Source organism: Clupea harengus, chromosome 8 (assembly GCF_900700415.2).
Source record: "Clupea harengus chromosome 8, Ch_v2.0.2, whole genome shotgun sequence".
NCBI lineage: Eukaryota > Metazoa > Chordata > Actinopteri > Clupeiformes > Clupeidae > Clupea > Clupea harengus.
Genome location: NC_045159.1, coordinates 10,609,053 through 10,634,665, shown reverse-complemented (window position 1 = coordinate 10,634,665; position 25,613 = coordinate 10,609,053). Strand labels below are relative to the sequence as shown.

Genomic DNA, 25,613 nt, shown 5'->3' with positions numbered 1-25,613 from the left:
AGCATACACCAAGAAGAGACTCACATACACAGTTAATCTGAAAAAGTTTTTCATGTCCTGCTTTAATTAGCCAGATGCTGCAGCAGTGCTGTTGAGCCTGATGGATCAGCAAGAGCATCCTTACAGCCAAACACCTGGATCAATCAGGATCAATTAGGATCAGATTTCTGTGGCACAGCTTGCCTTGAGAGTTCACATCCTGAATTGATGAATTGCCCTCTGGCGAATCTTGACTCTTGACACTTATGAGAGGGAATGTGTGAGTGTTAGATCAACTAATGATCAAGTTGGTAGACAGAGTTGGTTGGTAGACAACACAGTGTTATAGTTTCTGTCAATGTAAGAACAACAAGGAAAAGACCAGGGTCAACACATGGGTCAAGACGAAGACAAAAAAAGGCTGTGTGGTGGAAGGAGGCAAAACAGAGGAAGAGGTAGAAGAGGCCAAGGAGCCCACACAGCGCTGCGTGTTCAGTTCTGCCTAAGGGGGGTTTAATGTGTTTACATATCTTATTTTGTATTTTTCCTTTGTGCTATCCATACTTATAAAACAATCTTGTCTTTCTTTTCTGTATTGCAATGACATGGTCTGTCAACAAATTACAGACCAAACAGTACAAGCATAAATGTGAATCCTGTCCAATCTCTTGCAATCAATCTTCCACATACAGTTATGTGTAATTTTGTACTGTTGAAATGGATATATGCCACACAGAAAAAGTGCAATCATTGTCATCAAAACCTTAACCATCAGAAAATACTTACAGAGTACACTGGTTTGTCTAGTCATTCTGAGAGCACTGGCATGTTCATTCAACTAAGGTTTTTGCAAGTAATCTATTGTGTGGTGCTGTGTTGAATTGTTGAATTGTTGCACTTGCTGTTTTGAAAATGTTTGTGTTTGGTTGGGGGGGGGGGGGGGATCTGAGATGCTGGCCCAACTTCAGTGGGATGAAAAGAGCATGTTGGGAAATGTGCTTGGTGATCAAAAAAGAGCTGGAATCGTATTCATGTTGAATGGACCGAGCATAATTGCATAAGAGGGGGCCAAAGAGGGTTCCCTTGTGTGCCGACAGAGATCTTTGGGAAAAGAAGCAATCAACTGGCATCAAACACTGCGGCCAGAAAATATTCGTAGTCCTATCATTACATAATGAGACAAAGTGGAATGGATCAACTCAGCTAATGTTTCTTAACTCTAGTGTGATTGAATGTACAAATAACGGAGGTACACTGAATGTCTGAAACCTACAGCATAACAGATAACAAAAGGAACCTAGCCTGACAAAAATTAAATGATGAACAATAAATCACTACATATGATGGCATCCCCATTAAGCATGCTCCATTAAAGGTCTCCAGGGCGTGCGTTGCTTATAAACCTAAAGTGTGGTTGGAATCTAGAAAGGGATAGACAGAGAAAGAGGGACAGAAAGAGAAAGAGAGAGAGAGAGATATGGCAGCCATACAGAATAACAGCACAATTGTATTTGTTTGTTGTGCATTTCACAGTGAGTGTGTGAGACTGCAGTGAATAAGGATCCACTCAGATTTATGTATTTATGGGAGATTCATTAGAGAATGAAGAGAGTCGCTGATAGAGATAGAGAGAGGGAGATAGAGAGAGAGAGCGAGAGAGAGAGCAGTAAAGGCAGTAAACAGACAAATAAAAGAAAATAAGAGAAAGGTCCTAAGGTTAGACGACCTGACCAATCAAAGCCAAGCTCTTTGTGATTGTAATGCAGACCACATCTGTCCTCCGTCTCTCCACCTCATCTGTCCCTTGCCATCAGACAGAAGAGAATCCACCGGTATCACAAAGCCACACTTTTGAAGAGAGCGATTGACAGCAAGACCAGTGCTGCTATTTATTCAGGCTTTGTTTTTTTGTTTTTTTTTACACCATAATTATCTTCAGATGCAATAGAGAGACATGTTTCGGCAGTTAGACATCCTCAGCGCCTCAATCGTGTTTGCAGCAATTATACGAAAAATAAATCAGCCTAGGCCTTATGAATTGAAGATTTATTTTGTAATTCTCTGAGTGTTCATCCTGATAACAAAACTGAAAGCTAGCTAAAATAAAAAAGATTCTCCTGAGCATAGGTTGAAAACATGATCTATGTACGACTACCACACCCTTTCAGTATGTACTCATTCAACAAACACTTTTCACAGGAGTTAGACACAGGCAATACAACACAGTGCTTTGCTATAGAAAGAGTTAATTTCCTTGTCAGTTAGGGACCAGTGATTTGCACCAAACCAATGACATGTTTTTTGTCATTTAGCAGTGTAGCAGTCACTTCATACAGTTAGTAGTTCCTGACCCACAACATGCATGTATGCTTTGAAAGCATCTGCCTTTAGATAAATAGCCAGATCATTTCTTGGTGAGTAAATGTAAATTATTAGTTACAGACATGTATACTTTGTGTTTTTGCATCAGACAAAACGTTCACTAACATGCACAGTGCAGATATCATGCTAAATAAGTTCTTAATTGTTGGATGGTTCAAAGCATGTCTTTAAACTGCTACATTACAATTACATTTTGGTTCCACATTCAATATTGCTGTGAAATGACTTTTGAGATGGTGAAAAGAGTTTGAAAAGAACACTGGCTGAAACACTCCACCTGTGACCTCTTATATGACACAAAAGATCAATTCAGTTAAAGGAGAACTCCGGTATTTTTAATCTCAACCCTATTTTCCCATCTTTTACCAGGGACAAAAACGATCGAAATCGGTCCAGTATTGAGTTAGGACGCAATAACCGGCAACGGCAAAATGGCTATACTATGTAATCCTCTGCGGCAACCATTTGCGTCAAAGTTATGCCACCGACAGGCTCAAAATGTTATTATATGTGTCAGACAACATGGAATGATCCCTACAGAGAAAGACCTGTGTCTTTTTACCTCAATAACCTTAAAGAAACTGTAGCCAATGATTGTTTCTAAAGCCATTAGTTTACCTTTCTCTTCTCCTGGTCCAGAAGACCTAATGAATGTAGACTGTAGACTCTCCAGATTATTTATTGTGGTTTACTTTGATACAGATGTTTGCCCAATAGTTATAGTGTTCTAACTTTAGTGTTCTAACTCTAGTTTTAACGATTTTGATCGTTCTTGCCCCTAGTTTGGATGAGTTTAAATAATAATTAATATAAAAACATGTTTCAAAACACTAACATAGATATGCCTGACAAACAACAGAACCCCCCCCCCCCCCCCCCCTAAAACAATGTATTGCAGCAAGTACACATTGTACTCCTTCTAAGGTAAGTCATACAGCCAGTTCTAAAACATAAATAGTAATTTGCATCACATCTTAAAATATGCTTCAACAGCATTCACATTTTGTTATTCATATGACATCATACCCCTCCCCCAGTTTCTCCTCCCGAGTTCTCCCTCTGCCTGTCTCTCTCTCAAACACACTCACACACGCAAACTATTAGGATAATAATCATCATCATTGTCATTGCCGTAATCATCATCACATAAACATGTTCACATTTTGAAAAATTCAATCAGCAACATGTGTTTGCAGACTACAAGAAATTTGGTTTTCTAAGGGAATGCATACTTGCTAAGGACTTCAGACACCCGATGTACAATTCAAGTTTAGCAGAGAACTATTACAGTAAACATAATCAGTGCACATAACATCATTTGACTCACAAGCTCTCGCCCTCTCTCTCAGTTTGTACCTGTCTATCCAAATATTGACTGCAGCATTGAGTGGCAGCTGTCTGTAAATTATAAGACTAACTAAACACCCTGTAAACAAGGTCTTCTCTACAAGTCTCCCTCTCTTGTGTACATGATACACAAAGTCACCCAAAGACAGATGGGTCCATGCATTAAGACAAGGTGTACTTTTTTTCTGAAAGCTCAGACAATCCGCTGACGCACTTCTCTGTTGCAGTCGCACGTCTTGCCTGTCTTCTCCCCACCATCCTGAAGCAGAGGTGAGGCGTCTAGATGAAGGAGAGATATAAGATCATAAGAAAAATAATTTCATCTCTCATTTTAATACACACACACTGAAACCTTGAGTATAAAAAAAAATAATCCATCCCACTCTTCCTTAATCTTATGAAAGCTACTGAAGATGAACTATAGATAAGGACTAGCTGATTTACTGATTGGATGTTACACACACACACACACACACACACACACACACACACACACACACACACACATATATATATATATATATATATATATATATATATATAATGTGTGTCTTCACCTGTGCACAGGCTAGTGATATTTATAACAAAACCAGATGAATGTATCTGATCCATAAGATGTAACAGGTTTGTCACTGCATAATCACTGCTAAATATCCATAGCAGTAGTAAGAAATAGCATTCCTCCAGCGGATCTCTGTTTGTGAACATGATAATGTATTTGACCCATACTATGGAATGTGTTTGCAAAAGCTGCTAAAAAGGAATTAGTAGTAATTAGTAAAAAAGTGCATTGCGTTGTCTCTTGGTATAAAATGCACCGTATAAATAAAGTTTAATTTGATAGTAAAAGTGAAACAAAAAATCCCTGAAATAACTTTCTGATGGTAACGTCTCTTCACCTTTGAGCTCTTGTATGTCGCTTCCATCCTCTGGCTTCACTGACTGAGGTGTGCTGACAGAGGGCCTCTTGCCGTCCACCACGTCTGTCTTCACCTGTCCCAGCGATCTGAGGAGACACATGGTGTCAAACGCCTCTCCGCCCCCTTCCCGAAGCAGCTCTAACACCTGAGAGCAAACACAACACAACAAAAATGATTGAACATGCAAGTGTGCGCACACTCACACACATCCACACAAAACCACACACGCACATCCAAATCATAATTATGTATCTGTGCAGTACTGTGTTCAGTCCAATGAGGGCCAATGAACCTGTGAACTCAGGAATGTAAGTTACACATGCTAGCCAGAAGGTCATTAGCCACGGCCGCTAATTCATAGAAACATAAACTAAGAACATCTTTCAGCATATCACTCATGCAGCCTTCCAACTCTACATGATGGAGTTTGTCTTCTAGCATATGACATCTAGAGCTCATATCTCACCTGCAAACACTTATATGACTTGAGCTCACTCAGGTTCTCCTCCAGGAAGAGCAGGTAGAGGCTGAGGTCGTCGTAGAAGGACGTGGCAAGGTCCAACGACCCGAATGCGGGCAGCATCTCGTAGGGCCGTAGGAAGTGCGCACCTTGGCGCATGGGTGCCACGGTGGCGTACACCACCGCGGGTGCCAGCAGCACATAGACGACCAGGTTGATGTAGCTGAGGAGGCGGAAGACGCCCACGGCCACCAGCTTGCACTGCACAGCGGCGGGCAGGGTGCTGTCGTTCCCCCGCTGGCGCAGCACGCCCGAGCGGATGTCGCAGGAGAACTCGTCGCTGCTGGCAGACGACGCCAGGCGGATGTAGTAGCCCAGGTAGAGGCTGGCCAGCAGCAGCGTGAGCAAGGTCAGCGCCCGGCACAGCACGTACTTCAGCACCAGGCCCCGACTGAAGCGCTTGGTCTTCAGGTACTGCTCCACCAGCGGGTACTTAAAGCAGCTCTCGGTAAGATCCAGAGCCCTGAAGCAGTGATGAGGATGAGGATTGTGTGTATGATGATGGTAAGGAGGAGGAGGAACATAAACAAGAGTTAATAACTTTAATAACTAACTTTATAGATGGCCATCATACTATAACCTCCGATGAAAAGATACTAAGTTGTGCTTAAGTCCACAGTACCAATGAGGTGTTAGTCACGGTTTGTCACAATATCACTTTGTAGAGTATTTCCATTGTGATAAAGACTCTACCAACTAAAGACTGACCCCAAAGTGATTGCAATAACAATTCAGTCAACAGTTGACAAATAAAGGCAAATTCAATCCAGTCACTGAAAATCAGTATTTTGGATATATTTAACTGAATCCTGCCTAAATCATTAGTCAATCAGAATTGTCTTGCTTCATCACACCAGTCAGTATTCTAAGGGAAGTCTTTACCCATAGGTATCCTCTGAAGACTCCTGCACTTCTAGGCTGGAGGCCAGGTTCTTGGCCAATCCGATGGCTCGGTTGTAGGTGCGATCTAGTTCCTCCATGATAAAGCTGAGGTCGGAGGAGAGGTGTGGTGCGGCCGTGAGGCGCCAGAACACAGAAGGGACGTACATGAGGATCGCCAGCAGCAACAGAATGTAGGGAAAGAACTGTGGGGAACAGCAGGATAAAAGAAAATGGGTAACATTTTACTTGAACCCTACTTCATAAGACATTTTGTCATGGCATACGTCATATGTTGTTGTAATATATGTTGTAATAAATATTAATAATATAATAAATAATTGTCATGACTGTATGATGCTATGTCAGTTTAATAACGTGACATTAAGCTGTTAAGGCATATAACATTCTGAGGGCTGTCATGACTATTACTAATAATGGTCATGACATTGTCAAATCAATGTACATCTATTGTGTATAAAATCTGTCATGAAGCCGGGAAGTGTTTTCTGGAAAATGTAGCAGAGCACGGGAAAGAAATGCCTAAGAATGGTTGATACGGGTTTACGGGTTTAGGCATTGACTGGCTTACCTTATGCAACCACAGAGGGGCGCTGCTGGACCCATTTTCACCTGGTTGCTGATCCTGCACAGCCGCCCAGCAATAAGAGTCTACATATGCTGCCTGGCGCCAAGAAAAGTTGGTTGGTGCAAAACAGCTTATCTGCGTTCCTGTAGAACAAAGAACAATGGAGAAGTAAAGAATACAATTTCATTCCAGTCACACTCTCTCTCTTATATTAAAGTGTAAATTCACCCCCAGCTGAACACCCTTGAGCTTAACTCCACTCACTGCATAGTTTTGAAAAATGCTGAAAGGTGGGCAAGGGGCTGAGACAGGGGACAGGGAGGGGCTAAGAGTTTTCTCCATTCAAATGTATGAATATCATGATGTCCCAAACGATTCCTCTACGTCTGCATCGGTCTCGCAAGGATGATTGTAAAAAAAAGATGTCATGTTGAGCCATTTTCAATTAATAAAATATGGAGTTAGAATTGTTTCAAAATTCACAAATAAATGTCAATGCGACATTTTCTGATTCACCTTTAAATGTCGCGATTCACACAAAAAAAATTCAGTAATCCAGTCAGTCATAACTGGAGACTGCGCGGGTGTACCGCAGTGTGGTCACATTCAATCATACCTTTGAGTTTAGGTTAATCTGATTGGGCGAAATTGTTAGGGACATCTGATAGGCTGCAGAGAATGTCCTTTTGGGCGGAAAAAATATTTGTGAATCAAGCCGCGTCAGGAAAGTGTCAAAAATCCACAAATAAATGCAGGGATGTTCACAAATGGCAAGCGATTTGTAAATGCACCTTCATTGGTCTGTAAATACATGTAACAGCATTTACATTTGTGAATCGGGTGAATTTGTGACTTTTGAAACTATTTATTATCAAAATAAAACTATTATTATTGAAACTTCATCATAAAATGCAGATTTTTTTATGCAACCTTTGTCAATAGTAACACATACTAACACCACATACTAACAAAAAAAAACATATTTATGGGTGCAGTGTGTCTTTAAGGCCGGCTGTGTCCGTGAAGGTGTGTTTGTATACTGTGAGTGAGTGACAGAGAGACTGGCGGGCATCTATTATGTACGTGTGTACGCAATTGATTTAGGGTGCATTCCATGCTGAAGACAATTTTGTGATTGTTATCAGATTCTAACGGTTCGGTTTGGATTTACCATGGAATGTTGAGGGCAGCATGTGTGCATAATCCCATATAACGGGTTTTAATGTCCCACATAACGGATTTGAATGTGAATCTATTCTTTGGTGAGAAGGCAAGGTATAGAGTTGAATCATAGAAAATAACCTGATACATGGATGAACAACGGCTCAACTTAGACTCTTATGGCCTGGACCACTGTCGCCGTAGTGCATTGTGGGAACCGGGTGGTACATATGCTCTAATAGGCTACAGATAAACACAAGAACTAGCGGCACAGAGCCAACAAATGAAACGCGTTAAGAAATGAGTGTTACAAAAAGAGAAGTGGCACGGCGTCTACATTTCCCAGCTGGTCAATTCAAAGGAATGCGAGGGAAATACGTGTAACTTTTAAGTAGGCTAGGTATGTCCTCAGTATTCGACGAACATTATTCGTCACCAGGAGACATAAATAACGTCCACGCGCTTCTTTAAGCCTGTAACAAACAAAGCCACGCCGATTCATCCTACAGCTCCATTATTTCAGGACTGTTATTATCAGGTGTTCTGTGTGAGATTCAACAGCTCGCCCACTTCTCTCAACCTCTTGCTCATGTAACACTGAATCGAGAAACAGTTATGCGCTAGTATATGTACATATATGCCCTGGAACGACACTAAACGATTGTGCCTATTGTGTGCGTATTCTTCGGTCAGACATGCCGTTTTTAAAAATCATGCGTTGTGGATAACAATTGGCCACCAACAAAGCCTAAGTCAATTCTAGGTACAGCTCAGTGAAGTCACCCATTTATTGTGCTTTCTGTTTGTTTTTCATATGAAAAAGAAAGAAAATACCTAGTTTGTAGCTGGCTGATTGTGATGTCTGTTTTAGCATACTTTTGAAAGCCATGGCCGTGAGGAATACTTTCAGGCATTTTTTTCCCCCAGATATTTGTATCCTTCACTCTAGACTTGGTGGCATACTTTTCCCAGCATTCACTGGTATTCGTTGGCATTTTACATTTACTTACCGACGGACACCTCTTGAGCAAAAGCGAGAGATATTAGCAGTAAAGGGAGGCCAACAGCAATGAACGTGACTAGTTTATCCACCGCCAGGTCGAGCCGCACCCCTTTGTACTTCGAATCGTTCTGTTCCTTTAATAAGAAGTCAGAAAACACATATTCCGTTGCGACGTGAGCAATAGCCATGGTTCCAGAAAACAGCCACCGGTGTGCAGGAATCCTGTGGTCAGTTCCGGTAAGGCAGGGAGTAGTGTCAGTTGCTCAGATAAACGACTTGCATAGTATCCTTTTGAACACTACTCACCAATACCATAGGGCAAAGAACCAAGATAGCAAGCATATACCGGTCCACCAGGGGATTTTTGGTCTGCACTAAACCGGTGGTTTGCCACTTCTCGGGCCACAATCATCTTTAGTTTTACTGGGCTTGGATAATAAGTAAATAACATATAATATTAGCAAATCATGGATTTTCTAAATCATATCCCCGGCACAGTCTATTGGCACAATATTAGCCACCAAACAGAAGAATTTCATGGTAGTACAAGGCTCTCAAGGTGAAAAAAAACAATGTTATGCACTGGTAACATCTGTTAAAAATGTTAGGGTTGGGGAAAATGAATGAAGAAGCATGAATGAATAAGGAAATAAATGGTTTAAAGCTAGTGGTAAAACAGTTGGCTGTTTGTCTACCAGTGGGCAGCCAGCTCTGGTCCCCAGTGGTCTGACAGTGGTCCACTGGCCTTTTGCAGTCTCGGAAGTCAACAAGGTACCTCTTTCTCGGGGGACCCTATGTGGATTTTGTTGCCTTTGCAATATTAGTATACAGGTTATAGCCTATTCTAGTTGCTGTCAGATAGATCAGAAAAATACATTTGTAAAATACTGCCTTCTCAGTTGTTTATTTATCGATGGAAGGCATCAGTGGAATGTATGAACAAAATGGGATTGGATGAACTCACCCCAGAAGGAAGAAAAACATACAGTTTCTCTCAGTCGCTTTTGTACAGTTATCAGAACCATTTGTAGAAACAGCACCACACTATGGATTGCTCGCAAAAGCACATACCTGGCTCAAATTATTGGTTTGTGTCTCGAAAGTAAAATACAATGTCAATCAATATGTCGGTGCCAAAATAATGTAAAGTCCTCTTGTCACTGACTGGAACCAAGACAGTCAAAATGCTGAGCCATGTTGTCAGTATAAAATTGTATTCTATTCTTATTTCCAGATGTGCGTTTTACTGTACTAATTCTAACACTAATCTATCACCATACCAGATTACAGCATGCCTCAAATTAACTGAATATAATTTTGTAGCAAGATGAATGCATGCGTGCCATTGACAACAATTTCTACTCAGGGTATCAAATGATGTAGAAGTATGTAGTAGCAAGATGCAGACAATAACTTGAACTTGAGGCTTGGTGGCCTTTGAGGTTTTGCATTCCTTTTTTGCCTTTGGATGCATAAAATCAATCCTCATCGATCACATGTAAACAATAAAGGTTTGAATATCAAGTAATTTAGTAAACCCTCTAAAAATGTCACTGAAACTGATATGCAGATGGTTGACACAATGATAACTGGTTAAACCCATTTGCATGTCATGACTTGAATAGATACCTAGATGCTTTGAGGGGTAGGAATAAACAGCAGACGATTAGAACCTTTTGCATGAATGTGCAAAAGCATTCGCAAAATTTCAAAATAATGCGAAATTGCAGTTATGATGATAGGCTAATCTGCAGGGAGTGGTCTGTTTACTTATACCGAAACCATTAGGTAACGGTGGAAAACTATTGTGCAAGCCCTCAATCATCTGCGCAGTCAAACAGCCAAAAACTGCGCCCAGCAAAAATAATAATAATGATAAAAAGCGAGCCAGCAATTTTTTTTTTGCTGGGCAGAGTTTTTTGCGCCCCCTTCTATATCTCCAACCAATATTTTGACATTAAAAAAAAATCAAAAGAGGTAGGGCAGGGCTATTCAACTTCAGTACCAAGAGGGCCAAATGGGAAAATCACTGGGTTTTCGGGGGCCACATAAAATGCGACACCACTAAAAATATATTCCTATTGTGGATTGTCAAGTGGCATGTATTCATATCCAACTACATTTAAAAAAGTCAGAGTAAAAGATTCCCATAAACACTGGATATGATGCACATTCTTTTATCTTCTAATAGATAACATAGATCCAGACAATTTTTTTTTTCATTTTTCAAACATCTCATCCGACATAAGGTGCTTATGATGCCCCCATGTATTGTTTTTTTGTCAGATAAATAATCAAAACTTTCCTTAGATGGGCCATATAACTACTATTCATATGGACCTTTAGTCATTTGTAAAAGTGACAGTGAAACAGTATCCTGAAGAACAAAAGTAGGCCACATTCACATATTTGTAAAAGACATCAGCGAAACAATATCTTGACAAACAAGCAATATTCTCTCAATGAGCTACGATTAGCTATAGAACTCCAACAGGCTAAAACAGACTTTTGTCATTCATGTAAACAGATCTGGGTAGTAAAATAATAACCCAGACTAAACATATTACCATATAATTTAATTTCATTGTAATTATCATTGTAATACAGATCTTTGTGTCAGCGGGGAAAATACTGTACACTGTCTTAAAAAAAACAAAAAACATCTCATTCAGACATAGGGTGCTTAAGAAGCCCCCATTCATTGGTTATTTATCAAATATGCCAGCCAAACTGAATCAGTAGATGGACAATACACAATATCTACTATTCAGATGTAACTTTTTGTTTTGTCTTTTTTTTTGTGTGTGTAAAAGAGACTAGGAACAGTATCCTGAAAAACAAATCTTCCCTCAGCCAGGTGATAGGCTGACTAAATAAGTATACACACCAGACTTCTGTCACATTTATATTTGTAAAACAGATCAATCAACATCCTGAAAAACAACAAGCAATATTTACATGCCTATTTGGCTGTCACTCTCAGACTAAATCACTAGTACTGAACACATTCAGGCTAACCATGCCTATCATTTCAAGTCTGAATACCCTATCTGAGGACTGCATGGACATATGAGTCAGTGGGGAAAATGACACTGCCTTGATTTGGCTATGCTGCAGGAGAAGAGCACACTGCGCCCCTCTATCATTCTGGGGTCAGATGGCTTTCGCGTGGAGCTGTGCTGTCACGTGTGTTCGAGTTGGAGAGAGTAGCCTAATTAATAATAATATTTATTGGCTATATCAGTAGTACAAAAAATAACTGTTGACAAGTTGTTTTATGGTGCTCAGTTTTGGCATGAAAGCTATAAAGAGCCAATTGCCAGAGCTGCAAATACTCCACATGACCATTGGCCACAAAATATTCTAGTTGAAGCTAACCCTCTAAACCCTTACCCCCTGATTCAGACCCCTTATACTATTTCTACATTTTATTATGCTTCAGCATTATCCTAAAATCATGCCCCCCTCATCAATCTACATTCAGTATCCGATAATGACAAAACACGATTTTTAAGTAAATATAAAATAAAAAAAAGCACATTTCACCACATTTATACAGACTGATTAAATTGTGGTTTAGATAGTCATGTAAGACTTTAAATTCCTCTCTTTCTCTCTCTCCCAGATCTCTCTCTCTTTCCCATATCTCTTTTCTTGTTCTTTGCCTTAGATGCACCCACCATACTCTGGTGTCATCATCCTCCAGATCCGTGTCATGACCCCTTGACCCTTATAAAATGGTGGTGGCAAAGAAGACTCCATATGGTCTGTCATATTTGCTGGGACCTCTAATGGACGACCGCAGAGGCCTTTTCTTGCAGGTCTTGTTTTTGTTATAAATTTCAATTAAAAAGTACCCTGTTCAAAGAGAGAGAAGAAGATGACTGAGGAAAACAATATGGAAAAGAAAGAAGGAGACAAACTCCCATCTGCAAGCATAATAAATGTTGAATGTATTTATGTGTATGTATTCTTTCATGAAAAACATACTTAAGATAAGAGGATGAATACATATACATGTCTTTATGTGTGTATGTATTTTTTCAAACAAAACATCTCCCTGGAGAATTACCGCTGAAATGTCCCTCTCCTAAACACACCAACCGATGACCAGCCTGTGTGTATGTGACGGGGCAGAGGGGGGCACTTTTGAAAGTTCAGCAACTATGGGCCCTATTCTGAAAGGCAGTGACTTCAACATTAGGCCATGTGATAGGGCAACATCAAAGAAGGTGACTGAGCAGAATTTCTATTTGCACATATGCACACATAGGACAGATTGAATAGAGCAAAGCCTTTGTGGGACAGCTAAAACAGCATATTCATTTCTGTGTGTGTTGTTGAATTTGTGTCTTTTGAGCCACTCATAACATGGGGGATTCTGATAGGCACTGTGATGATTAGCGCACTTGGCACCTGTTTGATTCAAGTCGAAGACATCAGTGCATCTTATGAAAATATTTAAAATGTTAAATTGTCATTGTGAAGTCCTTAAACATCTCGTGTTAAACTGATAAAAGCCTATCTCAGCTCAAGCCTCCGAAGTGTAATCATTGCCGTGTCCTTTTGGGCCTAATAAACATGCCTGAAAGCAAGCAATTTATCCATGTGTAGACTATAGTGGAAGGGTAGGTGAAGAGGTTACTGATGCATAGCCTAATTCTCTGAAGTCTCGTTTTCTCTGTGGAGAAAAGAATGTGTGTATCAGTCAATAAGTTAAAATATTCAGGTCGTATATTGAAGTATTTTCAAGAACCTGCAACGCGCGTCTATTAGATTCTCTTCTCATTTTCTCAGGTCTTACATATAAATGCTTACCACCAACATAGTCCCACTAGTTAATGGTGGTGGCTTTGATGAAAGAAGCACCAGAGTAAATAAATACAGACACAAGCAAAGGCTAAACACCATACTTAAACGGCCAATTGACAAGTGTTGGGGGCGTTCATAGCACATAAAGCCACATTCATCTGTACACACTATAAAGAGCATTCTGAGAAAATATATAATGACAATGAATATTGACATGTCTAAAGGCAAGCTGTCAACGTGTCTATAACAAAGCATTTTATGTACTGAACTCAGTGCATGCCAACACAGAGTTATACTTACTACATGGCTCTTGAGTTTTGGCAAAAACAACAGCAATGATGCACCAGACAGCCAAACAGGGAAAGCCAGCTGTGTACATTGTTATGCCCTTAAAAGAGTCGAAAACTCCCCTCACAACACACCCTACCATGCCCTTTGTCAGCCAGTGAGGGACCATAATGAGAAATATGTGGGAAGTGCAAAGATATATTTTTTAAATATAGGTTACATTTAATTCCAAGCCTTTATTAACTCTGCCCAGTGGTGCAATGTACATATCGGGATAGTTTTTTCTGGCCTTTCAGGGAAGCCTTCTCCAGGGCCCTCATGTACAAACACTGCATAACCATCTTTCATGCTCATTGTCGGATGTATCAAGAGTGAAATGAACATGATAATGTGCATTCCTCCACGGTAATTTCATGTCTGGCGTATGCCAATTTTGAATGTTTTGTCAGTTGCCGACTCTTAGAGACTATGCAGCGCAACTACGAACACGAATATAGTTTACGAGTCTGTAGGCTCTTTGGGCAGGGAAATGATGGTCTCAGGAGACGTGTATCTGTAGCGAAGGGAGAGCATAGTCACCCCTACCGGACTCGAACCCGGTTCAACGGGGTGCCAAACATGCACTCTGACCGCAACGCCAAAGAGCCAGGCTCGTTGGTACGGCAGTCAGAGCACATACTCATGTGTAGTGACGGCACATCGTCACAGTATTCACTGGAAGGTGCAGGGGAGCTATCAGTAGTAGCTCTGGGAGGTGACAGTATCTCTGTGACTGGGAGGGGAAGTTCTGGTGGACTCCTCAGCGCTAGGTCTGTCTGTCACTCCAGATGACTCGTATTCAACATAAGCAAAGATGTTCCCATTGTAAGGGAAGATTCCAGTTGACTTAAACCGCAGACATAAATGCTGCGTCGACCAGTCCTGGTATGTCATGAATTGTGATGGTCTTTCCTGGGTTTGATTGAATCCAGCCAATCGGCTGCATGGTTGTATTATGCCTTGAGTGGGCCCAACACAGATTTGTCCAATGGCTGGAGTCGATGCGAGGTATGAGGAGGTAGTGTCAGCATCACAATGACATTCCTATTCGCCAAACTGGCAGCCTGCAGTGTGATGTGAGTCATGGTCATCTAGGATCAGCAACAGACGGTTACTTGTAGAGCAGTTGGTATGACATTATATGCTGAAGGAGTTGGACAAATGCATTTTAATCTGTCCAACCAGACTTTGTGGAACAGCCAATTGGGCAATGGGAGAACCTCTGATGAAATGATCATGGTAGCACACATCCTAAACTCATAAGGGAAATCGTATTCCCCACAGCATTCACTGCACAAATAAGTGTGACAAGCTCCCCTCTTTCTCCAGACGTCACTAAACCAACTTGCATTCTGTCCCCTCCCTGTCACCACTTACTTGGGAGCCTGCACTTTAGTGACACCTGTCTCATCAAGGTTGAAAATCATGTTGGGTGTGAACTGAAATCTAGAATGAAATTGAATGAATATTTTTGAGGATAAAAATGTAAAACTACAAAACTGTAAAATTGTTTACGGTAAGATATACAATACATATACATTGTTGAAAAGAGGTTATCATAATACTCCCCGAAAGTGTGTCTGTTAAAGGCCATGGCCCTCCCTAATCATGTGGCTTGTGGTGATTGGCAAAATAAACAGTGACGTCCTGTAAAAGAGGACAACCTGTCTCCTCCTGTCATATTTCTATAAAAACGGACCTGCTCTTTCATGTCTGGACCAGCTCTCTAGCATTTTCAAATTATTGAATTTTGCAAATTCGTATGCCAGCTGCCGACATTTCAGAGGGCTTAACCCATGAGACTGGTTTCTTAATGTGGCCAGCCAGGTCTGACTCCATACTATAACCAAACACTATGTGCATCATTGATAACCTGGCATATCCTCTCCATCCTTTCTTCTCTCTATAAACCTTTTTGAGTCATTCTGTCTATGTTTGTCTCCTTAGCGACTTATCGAATGGTTTGACTGGAATGGTTCCCTATTCCTTAAAATGCTGTCCCATGACTCATTTTGTTTATAATTTCCTAGAAAGAAGAGGTGGCTCATCTTACCCCTAGGCTCAACTTACTCTGTTCTCCTATATGCTATGCAATACAGAGTCAAATAACAATCGCAACATTAGTGTTACTAGAGGATATTGCCAATGGTACAATTAAAAGCGAACGTGTATTTAGAAAGAACGTTGATTTTTCGGTTCCATGATTGTGACTGGTTTACCATCTTACTTACGTTTCAGATCTGCAATAGCTATCTTTCTGGAAATCTGTGCGTAATTGAGTCTGGCTATAGACTGCGATGCTGCGAGGAGTCACGCATTTACCCGTTCCCTTACGAGTTTAGGACTTGTTGACAACATGGGGCATTCCAGAGGGAAGAGACAGACTGGTCAGGATGGGATAGTATCATCCGTATGTCAACCAGGTCTATAAAGTTCCGATATGATGTGGTTGACCAGGCTAACGTTAATATAACTGCTCCCAAAGATTTGCATCTACTACAGACAAAACCACGCTCCGACTGACGTTTGATACGTGTTTATGGTCTTATTTCACATTCTCAAACACAGTGAAAAATTGAAATGAAATAAACATTACATTTAATAAACATAAGCTTATCAGCGAACTCCCCTTTTGTGTCTGTGAAGATATAGTTAGCCATGTAACTTACCTAACTAAACCAGTATCAATGCCCCTTTGAAACTTGCATTACAAAACTTGTGAACCCATAAATGCATTGCACAAAAGCAGAATTAATAAAACATATTAAATACCATGTGCGCCTTCTGACCAGATATTTAAGAATGTCTTCTGTCACACTGACACTCTTCACAGGCAAAACACTTTACTCAGCCAATACATGCACTTGCTTCCCTATTCGTAAAACAGAGTTTAATAAATCTTGCAATTTTCCCATGAACTGGTAAATAACTTTTATACACCATATGTTACTCCAAATGTATATGAACTTATAAAGCAAAACCTTGTTCTAAATGTCTAAGACTATACTACTTTAAAGATGGTTTTGGAATTACTCTCAACCACTATCACTCATTTTTTAACTGGATGCTTATGAAAAGATGGTTGCATCAAGCTTTCACCTTTCTTTGCAACAAACCCATAAGTGTCAACACTGAAAGGCAGGAGGAGACAACGCACAAGGCTCACGCGAGAGCACTGATAGTATCTTCCCCTGGTATCACCTGTTTTGGTTTCAGGGCCCTTGCACAGTCATAGCCTATTAGAAGTCCTACAGTACAGTTCAGTATATCCGGCATCTCTTCTTTTATGCTGAGAGGGTGGGTCCACACTTTTGCTGTTTCATGAGTGGGAATACTATTTTGCTCCAGTGAGAGGTATTCTCAAGTGTAGAAGTACGCAGCTGGTAGCACGATAAAGATACCCTTAATCCAACCGCTCTCTGACAATTCACTATTGAACACCGGTCAGTCAGGGGTTCTGTGTCTGCTTGAATTTTTTCACAAACATCTTGGTCAGTAAATGTGTTACTGCTCTGTGTGTACAGAAATGCATACACCAAGGTTACACCGAGAGCCACCCTGGAACAATCATTGAAGTGCGATCGCTCTTGTCTAGTCTCACGCTGCAAGCGCTGCAAGTGCTTCTGAATTTACTCCTTGAACATGTTCTTCATGAAGCGGAGACTGGGTGGTAATGCCTGCAAATATTACAGTGGCCCTCAATTTTATGGAGACATGACCGACTCTGAGGTAACCAAAGCACATACGGTTATCAATTAAATTTGTTTCTTCTCCACTAAAGGCATTGCTGCAATTTTTTCACATTTGTATATAAAGTCAGTTTGCTAACAGCATATACATTATATTTGCCTTTTGTTTTGAGTGGCAAAAGGGCTGGTTTTGGAACCATTTTTTCAGATGCACTTGAGTCCTTTGTGTTTTTTTTTTTACCTTCGATGACGTGACCAAGGCGCTGGCTTTGAGATGACTGTTCCTTGCCAGATTTTTCATCTGCATGTTTAAATGCATGCAGAGAGGAAACCACAAAGTCCAGAAATTCCTTAAAAACTAGATATGGCTTCCCTTCATCCAATGCTTTACTGTGTTTTCCTGATTATAAACTGCACCGTATATAAACAGCATTACAGTGTTTATGTAATTTTATAAAACAAACCTGTGTATTGACCACACAAGTTTATACACGGATAGACAAGTATACTCAGTCTTCTAAAATACACCCAGTCACACATACTCCAATTGTCTGTGTGGGCCTTTAGATTTGTCTGCCAGTTTCAGATATGGTTAATATATGCACCACTATGACCTCAGATGTGGCATAAAATATCAAATAATGCCACTAAATTTGCATTGCCTAAATAGAGAAACAAAAACAATTATGTTACCAACTTGAGCAACTATGTAACATCTTAATGAATTTAGGTATTTTGTTTTTCAGTTTTTAAGCACTTCTGTAGCAATGGGCACAGCTATAGTGATGTGACACTGAACAGTAGCAATTTTAGTAGCAATGTAAAAAATAAAACACAGGCATAAAGCAAGTCATCTTCAAACTTGGGACTCTGGATCTTCCTTGGAATGAATCACAATGCTGGAATGCATGAATAAAAGACTAACACGTTTGGCTCAAAATGACCCTCATTGAAAATGGGAAAAGCAATCTGAATCACACAAATTGCAAGCAGGTTTTTATTTTATTTTTGAGGATTACATGGAATGGAATTTTCTTTATCTCATTTGCCTACACAGCTGAAGGCTGCAACCCCCCTTTTGTCTTTTGTAGGCCACAGACTGGATCAACAAATTTAGTTTAACTTTCGTTAACATTGCGAGAAGGCTAGTAGATGGTTTAATCAGACAGGGAACACACTGTCAACCAAACCAAACTCTGTTAATTTGTAATACACAGTTTCATGAAAGGTGTGCTTGTTTTAAGAAGACTCCAAAGAAGGTATTTCCTTCAGGTTCCAAAGGCACACCATCACAGAATGCTGGAGGTACAAACACCTGTGGGTCCTTCACTTCTTTAGTAACCTCAATAAAACTGTGGAGAGACAATCAGAGAGGGAAACTGATATACAGAACAACAGGACCGTAACAAATGCATGTTGATACAAAAATCCCACTATATATCATGTATATTAAATCCATATACATTGTATGTATTGTTTATTATAGTCTTTTACTCCTCATACCATTACCCGAACCTCTAGTGTATAGCATAAGCACAAGACCAATGTACCCACCTGAAAATAAGCAAGTCCTTTGACTGAGTGAACAGCACAGCACTAAGAGTTAAGCAGCCAACAGGGCTGGTGGTGACTACAAATACACCTGTGGGTTACAAGCAAGGAGGAATGAACACCAACAATAATGCTTAGACATACAGTATTTGATAAATCTTCAGCATACAAGTACTTGCATTTGTTCACATACATACATACATACATACATACATACATACATACATACATACATACATACATACATACATACATGCCCACAGAATAATACTCATACCCCTTTTACACCAACAGGGGATGGGTTCCGTACTGGTTCGGGCACCAAATTTTTTACCGTTTGGAGCGTTTCGACCAAAAATAAATTGGGTTGGAAACTGAAACCTGCAGCTGGAACCCGCTCACAGGTAATCAATGGCTGCAGTCGAATAGTATGTCCTATCATCTTTTCCTTTTTTATAAAAACAACCACTTTTCCTTGACCTCGATTGAAAACATCCAGGAATGTCAGATCAAGGAACGGTCTGAATAATTCATAAGCACTTAGGAAAAGTCAACTGCAGTGCTAAGAGAATCCAATTGCACTTCCACTAGGCTATGTGAAAATGTGAAGGCGGATGCTATTGACGTGGATCATGTTGGTCGGTTGTTGTTGCTGCCGCAAGGAATTGTTGGGTGTACCCTACACTAAAGGTGGCAAGAAAGGAAGTATTGAAGCACCTTTCCATAGCATTTAGAGAATTGGAACAGCTCTTATCACGGCTTGCTCTTGCATCTTGCTACTACTGTTTAGTTCTGCTGTGCATTGTGCAACGCTCTTAGTGGATGACTCATCCTTAGTTCCAATGGTTCTGCTCAAAACTGGTGGAAATGCAGGCTGGTTCGCTAGATGACAAAGTTCAAAGAATCCTGAATGAAACCGTTTCAAAAACCATGTTCCCTGTGGGTCAAAAAGGCCTAACAGAGATGTATTTAAAATGAGTGTCAAAACTTAGTTTTGTAGATTATAAAATCTATACTGTACATAGATGCATGTGGATGTTAACTCTCTTAACTCTCTGTCAGTCACTCACTCTGCCACAGATGTACTCACCATTAAGCTGTGGTACTTGCATAATCCAGTTCCTCATGTTCAACCCTTGGCCACTATCTACTCTGCTACCCAGATACATATCCTCCCCCTCGGCTGTCATATTTTGTTGGACTTCCATAGGATGAAGCAGTGACTGTAGAGGCCTTTTCTTGCAACTGCTGGTTTTGCTGTTGATCTCATAGAAAATGCCCTATCCAGATAGAGAGAGAGAGAGGTGAGGGGATGGAGGGAGAAGAGAAGATACATCCAGCTCACCAACCGAGGTTTACAAGGAGAAAAAGATTTTAGTCTGACAGGCTACCATTAACTGCAATACCTCCACACACTTATTTTACCTCTTCAAAAAGAAACAGGACATCCAGGTATTTGGCCTTCTGCGAAAGGCTTTCGTTGTCTGTGAATCGAAGTCGTTTCCCTGGAGAATCATAGAAGAAATTCCCTGCTCCTGCAGGCAACCCTTTAGCAGCAGTCTGAGTGTGTGCGTGCGTGTGAGAGTCGGAGAGAGGTCAGAAACCAGATTGAGAAACAAGAGAGCAATTGTTGTGGCAGCTGACAACCAAAAGAGAAATACTTACCACCCAGAGAAACCCACTAACTAATGGCGGTGGCTCTGGCAAAAGAAGTACATTGAACATAGTAAATCTATGCACACAACAAGCAATGGCTAAAGACCATACTTAAAAATCCATTTGGTAAGAGCGTTAGGAATTAGTAATTCTGAGGAGCCGTATAATAAAAAAGATGTAATGATATTATATGCATTTTAACATATCTAAACTTAAGTAACATATCTAAACTAAAGTAAGTAGAGTATACACTATACATAAAAATCAACATATGGTGACACAGAGTACTTACTACATGGCTGTTGACTCTGAGCAAAACCAACAGCAGTGACGCACCAAGCTGTCAAACAAAGGAATCCAATCTTACACATTGTTGCCTACTAACAAAAGCTGCAACTCAGAAGGGAGCGTCCAGACTCTCCACTTCTTATACCTTTCATAAGCCCCTCCACCCTACCACCCCCTTTGTCAGCCAATGATGTTGCTCAACAGTCTTAAAATATGTGGGGAAGGAGAGGATTGGTCCCATGGAAGGGAAGATCAAGAAAGGAGCCAACAGAAAGCATATTATCAATCCAAACACTGAAAACACAAAAAGACCCTCAGCTGATGTTAATGCATAAATCAACTCTCAGTCCTCTGAGGTAAACTCTATGTCTTTACTGATATACATCTCTTGACTCTTGAGATGAGAGAATGAAAGCCTGTTATTGACAGTTATCACACTGAGCACTCACTACCATTTTCTTTGACACCTGATACTGTATAACATTGTGCAAAAGATTGTAGAGGTTCAGTATAAGAGTGTGTTCTGTGACATTGTACATGACCCTTCTTTAGTTGAATGCAAAAGTTTGGGCAGCCCTGAGAAACTGACATTTTGTGGAGAATAATACATACAGCCCAGGGGTGACCTCACTTTTGCATACAACTGTGAATTATTAGCTTTATTATTATTATTGTGTTTGAAAATGTTGGAATATCCATCTTCTCTCAGCACATGTACACACTTGCTCTGGCATTTCTGAGAGGTCTTGATTTGGTTGCAACACAGCTTTTACGTAATAGATGACTTGCTTGTTGTTTTCGGCTGGCCATTTTAAATGCTGCTGTTGGCTCCTTACCACTGAGGTGAGAGGGTACTCTTCACCAGGGGCCCCTCGGGACCGAGCCATTCTGCCAAACAGAATTCATTACCAGTATGCTGTTGCAATTTATTTCCAGCTCTAAGGGCCACACATCTCAAACAATGGGGGCTCATCCACTTCTGAAAATGTAAAGGCTCATTTTTTTTATATTCATATTGTTGTACTCTTCACTTCAGAAAGATGTGTGTGTGTGTGTGTGTGTGTGTGTGTGTGTGTGTGTGTGTGTGTGTGTGTGTGTGTGTGTGTGTGTGTGTGTGTTAGTGTGTGTGTGTGTGTGTCTGTGTGTGTGTCTGTGTATGTGCAAATGCTTTACCACTACTACTCAGCTTAATGCGTCTAAACCAGGAGAACATACTCAATGGCACGGAACAAGAATCAATACATTTTTTTCAAGAAAGAATTTTATTTTGTTTCCAGGAACAATAAAACAACTAAGATCTACACAAGGTGTGTATCCAACGTAAAGACCCTAACATTTAGTTGAGATGATATTGTGGTGGTGATGGTAGGGCGTTTCACCATCTCAGTGAAAAAGACCAAAAAAGGTGTCGCCTTCTTCCTCCAAGGCCACTCCATCGCAGTAGGAGGGAGGCACAAACACTTCCAGTGGATTCTTCACCTTCATCTCAACATCTAGAAAACTGCAGAGGGGAAGAAAGAGAGGTAAGCATTCAGAGAATGTTTGTTTTTCACTTTTTATTTCTCTTGTCTAAGAAGTAGCAGAATCAAAGAAGATGTGGTGCCAATGACCTGAATGTTAGCACACACAAACAACATGGGAAAAGAGGTCATCACAGGACAGGAGGTATTGTTATCCTTACTGGCATGCTTTCTGGCTTTTCTAGAAGTTGCGATGAAGTAATGAAATACTGACTTTCTCTGCCAGAGCTCAGCATGAACTGCATATAAATACATATTTATATTTATGGATTGAGGATAGATTTGTGGGGGTCTTTATTGAACCAAGCCCACAGCAAGTCATTTCAGTTGAGAACTGAGCAGTTGAGAGCGAGTCATATCCCAACATGATCACATTTAAGCGATGATCGTATGGTTAGAGAACCTCACAAAGTCTCTATGGCCCTGTGGTATTAAATTCTATTATAATACCTTTGCAGCAGTTAATTAATTAAGGCATATTACATTTTTAATTATACATATAAATGTAGTTATATTTACACCAGCAGTGTGGGCTCCTCTATGTAGAGGTATGTATAAATATTAAAAAACATCCTTATTTCATTGTTAAACTGAAATTTGGGGAAATATGTATGTGATAAATGGTATTTAAACATTGTTTGACATCCAAAAAAACACCAACCGACAGACAGGCAGAAAGCAAGACAGACAGGCAGACAGACAGATACCCACTTGAACACCAGGACGTCATTAGAGTCTGTAAACAGGGTGGCAAACAGTGTCACACAGCCACAGGAGGTGGTGGCCACGGTTACAACACCTGGATGCAAGGACACAAGGACAGAACGACCGTCAGACTTGTCTTCAGAGGCAGACCATATTTAAAGAAAGCATATTTAAAGGAAAATTAGCAACTAAAATGAACCCAGCACTCACTGCATGAACTCACCACCTACATGTCAACCCACTCTGTACTCTGGATGCTATACCAGCATAACAATCCACAGTGAAGCATCCTGCAGCATCATCAAAAATCAGTGCCTCACTCACCGTCTAACTCGGGGACTCTCTTCCTCCACTTCCTCATGCGAACGCCCTGATCACCAATAAACTCGCTGCCCAGGTAGCCCTCTGTCACGTGGGTGGCGTTTGGGGGCACTTCCAGACAGTGGTAAGTTGACTGAAGGGTCTTTTTGTGACAGCTCTGATTGTGGCTGTCAATGTCATAGAAGATGCCCTACAGAATGAATGAATGAATGAGTGAATAAATAGCAAAATAAAAGAAAGAAATAATCACAAAAACATTAATTAATGAAATATTTCTAAGACAGGCATAAATAGTGATATGGGGAGGAGATGGATTGCCTCTTCGAAGAAAATAAGCATCTCCAGGTGATCAGTCTTGTTCACGTGGAGCGCATCATCTTTGAAGTGGAGCTTTCTGGCTTGAGAGTCGTAGTTGAATTCACCCACAGAAGCTGGCGCCCCCTTAGCGGCAGTCTGCGTGTATGCAAAAAAACACCAACCGAATGACAGGCAGAAAGCAAGACAGACAGGCAGACAGACAGATCAATGAGCAGCCAGGATATAAGATTTCCAATATATTGCACGTATTATTAGCTAACTACATGTCGTGTTTGTATTGCACTATGCTCCAACTCAGCAGCAGTTAGAAATGACATACACTGAGCCTGGTAACTCAACTTCATGACACTCAAGTATATGTGATAACATTGTCCATTAATATGTTGTAGAACAGGAAAGGTTCCACATGTTTGGAAAAATGTAAACTGATTGAGATTAGCCCATGGCCTGAACATTACTACTAGTGCCATGTTCTAGAATGGCTATGGCAAAAATACTCTAAGTTGTAGAGGTCTAGAATAAAAACTGTAAAAAGCAAGTAAATACTCACCACCCAAAGATTTCCATGCGTTTGTGGGGGAGGACCTAACCAAAGCAATTAGATCAGTTAATATTAGAACAGACGCAAGTGCATCGAAACAGTAAAAATCAAGCAGGGCACTACAGTTGAAGATGGTGCTAGGTTAAGGTCATAGGAAATTACTCAAGTCCTGTAAATAACCTATCCCTAAATCTCTTTAAATAGCAGATACATTTTGGGTCTAGATGCGTGTCGCCTATCAAAGTTCTAAATAACAGAAAATCAATAATTGTTCATATTTATTGACACCTTGATAATGTAATCACGCTAGATTGAAGTTTACATTTAAATCACAATGTGGTGTGTGAAGGTAAGATTACAATGCAAGTTCAAAGAGCAAGAAGACAGACAGTATAGACTATAGAGAAAGAGAAATAAATGCCATCACTTAATAAGTGCATTTATAATATATGTGGGCCTGACGAAATACATGCCCAATTTTTAACCCACACAATAACTTTCTCTCCAAGGTCCCCTATGAGCTAATCAAAATCGTTTCAAGAAAATTGAACATCTTAAAATGTAAGTATCTGTAAGTGTACTCACGGCATGGCTGATGTTCGGCAAGCACAACAGCACTGGCAGACCAGAGTGCCACGCAGAGGAAGCCAGTCAGTCGCATGGTTGCCTCTTCGAAGAATAAACTCTAACATCCTTCGCTTCAGCATCACATTTTATATACCTCTGTGTCACCCCACCCCCTCAATAGGACTCCTTTGGAGGAGAGGTGTTGCGCAAGCATCCAGAGAAGCATGGGTGGCGGTTTTGAGGTCAGATTTTTTAATTGAAATTGCATTTACTCATTTTGCAGACACTGCCATTCAATGCAACCTGCAGTACAATTTTAACCATGAGGAAACCAAGACATTCATATTGTTGTTTTACCTGTTGAGTGGGATGAGCAACAGACTTGCATGTTGGTGAATTAAGTTGGACGTATCTGAATCATTTCAGCATCTTCAACATGCCCCTGACATTGTGTGCCAATTTGGCACATTGGCAGTGAAAAATTTGCTACGAGGATGTTAAGGCTTTTGATGATATTGCTGTTATTGTTTAGATATTT

At 40.4% G+C, this 25,613-nt stretch overlaps 2 protein-coding genes across 3 annotated transcripts; both read right to left on the bottom strand.

Annotated features, from left to right (window-relative positions):
- Nucleotides 1-2,010: 2,010 nt before the first annotated feature.
- panx1b (pannexin 1b) lies at nucleotides 2,011-9,083 on the bottom strand. Its single transcript, XM_031571810.2, has 6 exons — nucleotides 8,788-9,083; nucleotides 6,620-6,759; nucleotides 6,031-6,233; nucleotides 5,095-5,611; nucleotides 4,608-4,773; nucleotides 2,011-3,987 (listed from the first exon to the last, which is right to left on the bottom strand). Exons 1-6 carry the CDS (start codon nucleotides 8,966-8,968, stop codon nucleotides 3,902-3,904), a joined length of 1,293 nt encoding a protein of 430 aa, XP_031427670.1. The 5' UTR covers nucleotides 8,969-9,083; the 3' UTR covers nucleotides 2,011-3,901.
- Nucleotides 9,084-18,591: 9,508 nt separating this feature from the next.
- epd (ependymin) lies at nucleotides 18,592-25,201 on the bottom strand. 2 transcript variants are annotated; one of them, XM_042708360.1, is made up of 12 exons: nucleotides 25,094-25,201; nucleotides 24,518-24,552; nucleotides 23,968-24,102; nucleotides 23,653-23,839; nucleotides 23,335-23,422; nucleotides 22,496-22,604; nucleotides 21,108-21,192; nucleotides 20,825-20,859; nucleotides 20,585-20,719; nucleotides 20,250-20,439; nucleotides 19,163-19,250; nucleotides 18,592-18,960 (listed from the first exon to the last, which is right to left on the bottom strand). In XM_042708360.1, the coding sequence occupies exons 1-12, from the start codon at nucleotides 25,167-25,169 to the stop codon at nucleotides 18,828-18,830; spliced, it is 1,296 nt and encodes a 431-aa protein (XP_042564294.1). In that variant the 5' UTR covers nucleotides 25,170-25,201; the 3' UTR covers nucleotides 18,592-18,827.
- Nucleotides 25,202-25,613: the final 412 nt, after the last annotated feature.

Bases quoted from the DNA above. Each gene is read 5' to 3' on its own strand.
- epd (XM_042708360.1), bottom strand. From the start codon at position 25,169: ATGCGACTGACTGGCTTCCTCTGCGTGGCACTCTGGTCTGCCAGTGCT. The intron at 24,103-24,517 runs GTGAGTATTTAC...GCATACACGCAG, and splicing joins CGCATGGAAATCTTTGGGTG to ACTGCCGCTAAGGGGGCGCC. The intron at 18,961-19,162 runs GTGGGTACATTG...GTCTCTCCACAG, and splicing joins AAGGACTTGCTTATTTTCAG to TTTTATTGAGGTTACTAAAG.
- panx1b (XM_031571810.2), bottom strand. From the start codon at position 8,968: ATGGCTATTGCTCACGTCGCAACGGAATATGTGTTTTCTGACTTCTTA. The intron at 6,234-6,619 runs GTAAGCCAGTCA...TGTTCCCCACAG, and splicing joins CCCCTCTGTGGTTGCATAAG to TTCTTTCCCTACATTCTGTT. The intron at 5,612-6,030 runs GTAAAGACTTCC...TCACTGCTTCAG, and splicing joins TCTTCAGAGGATACCTATGG to GGCTCTGGATCTTACCGAGA.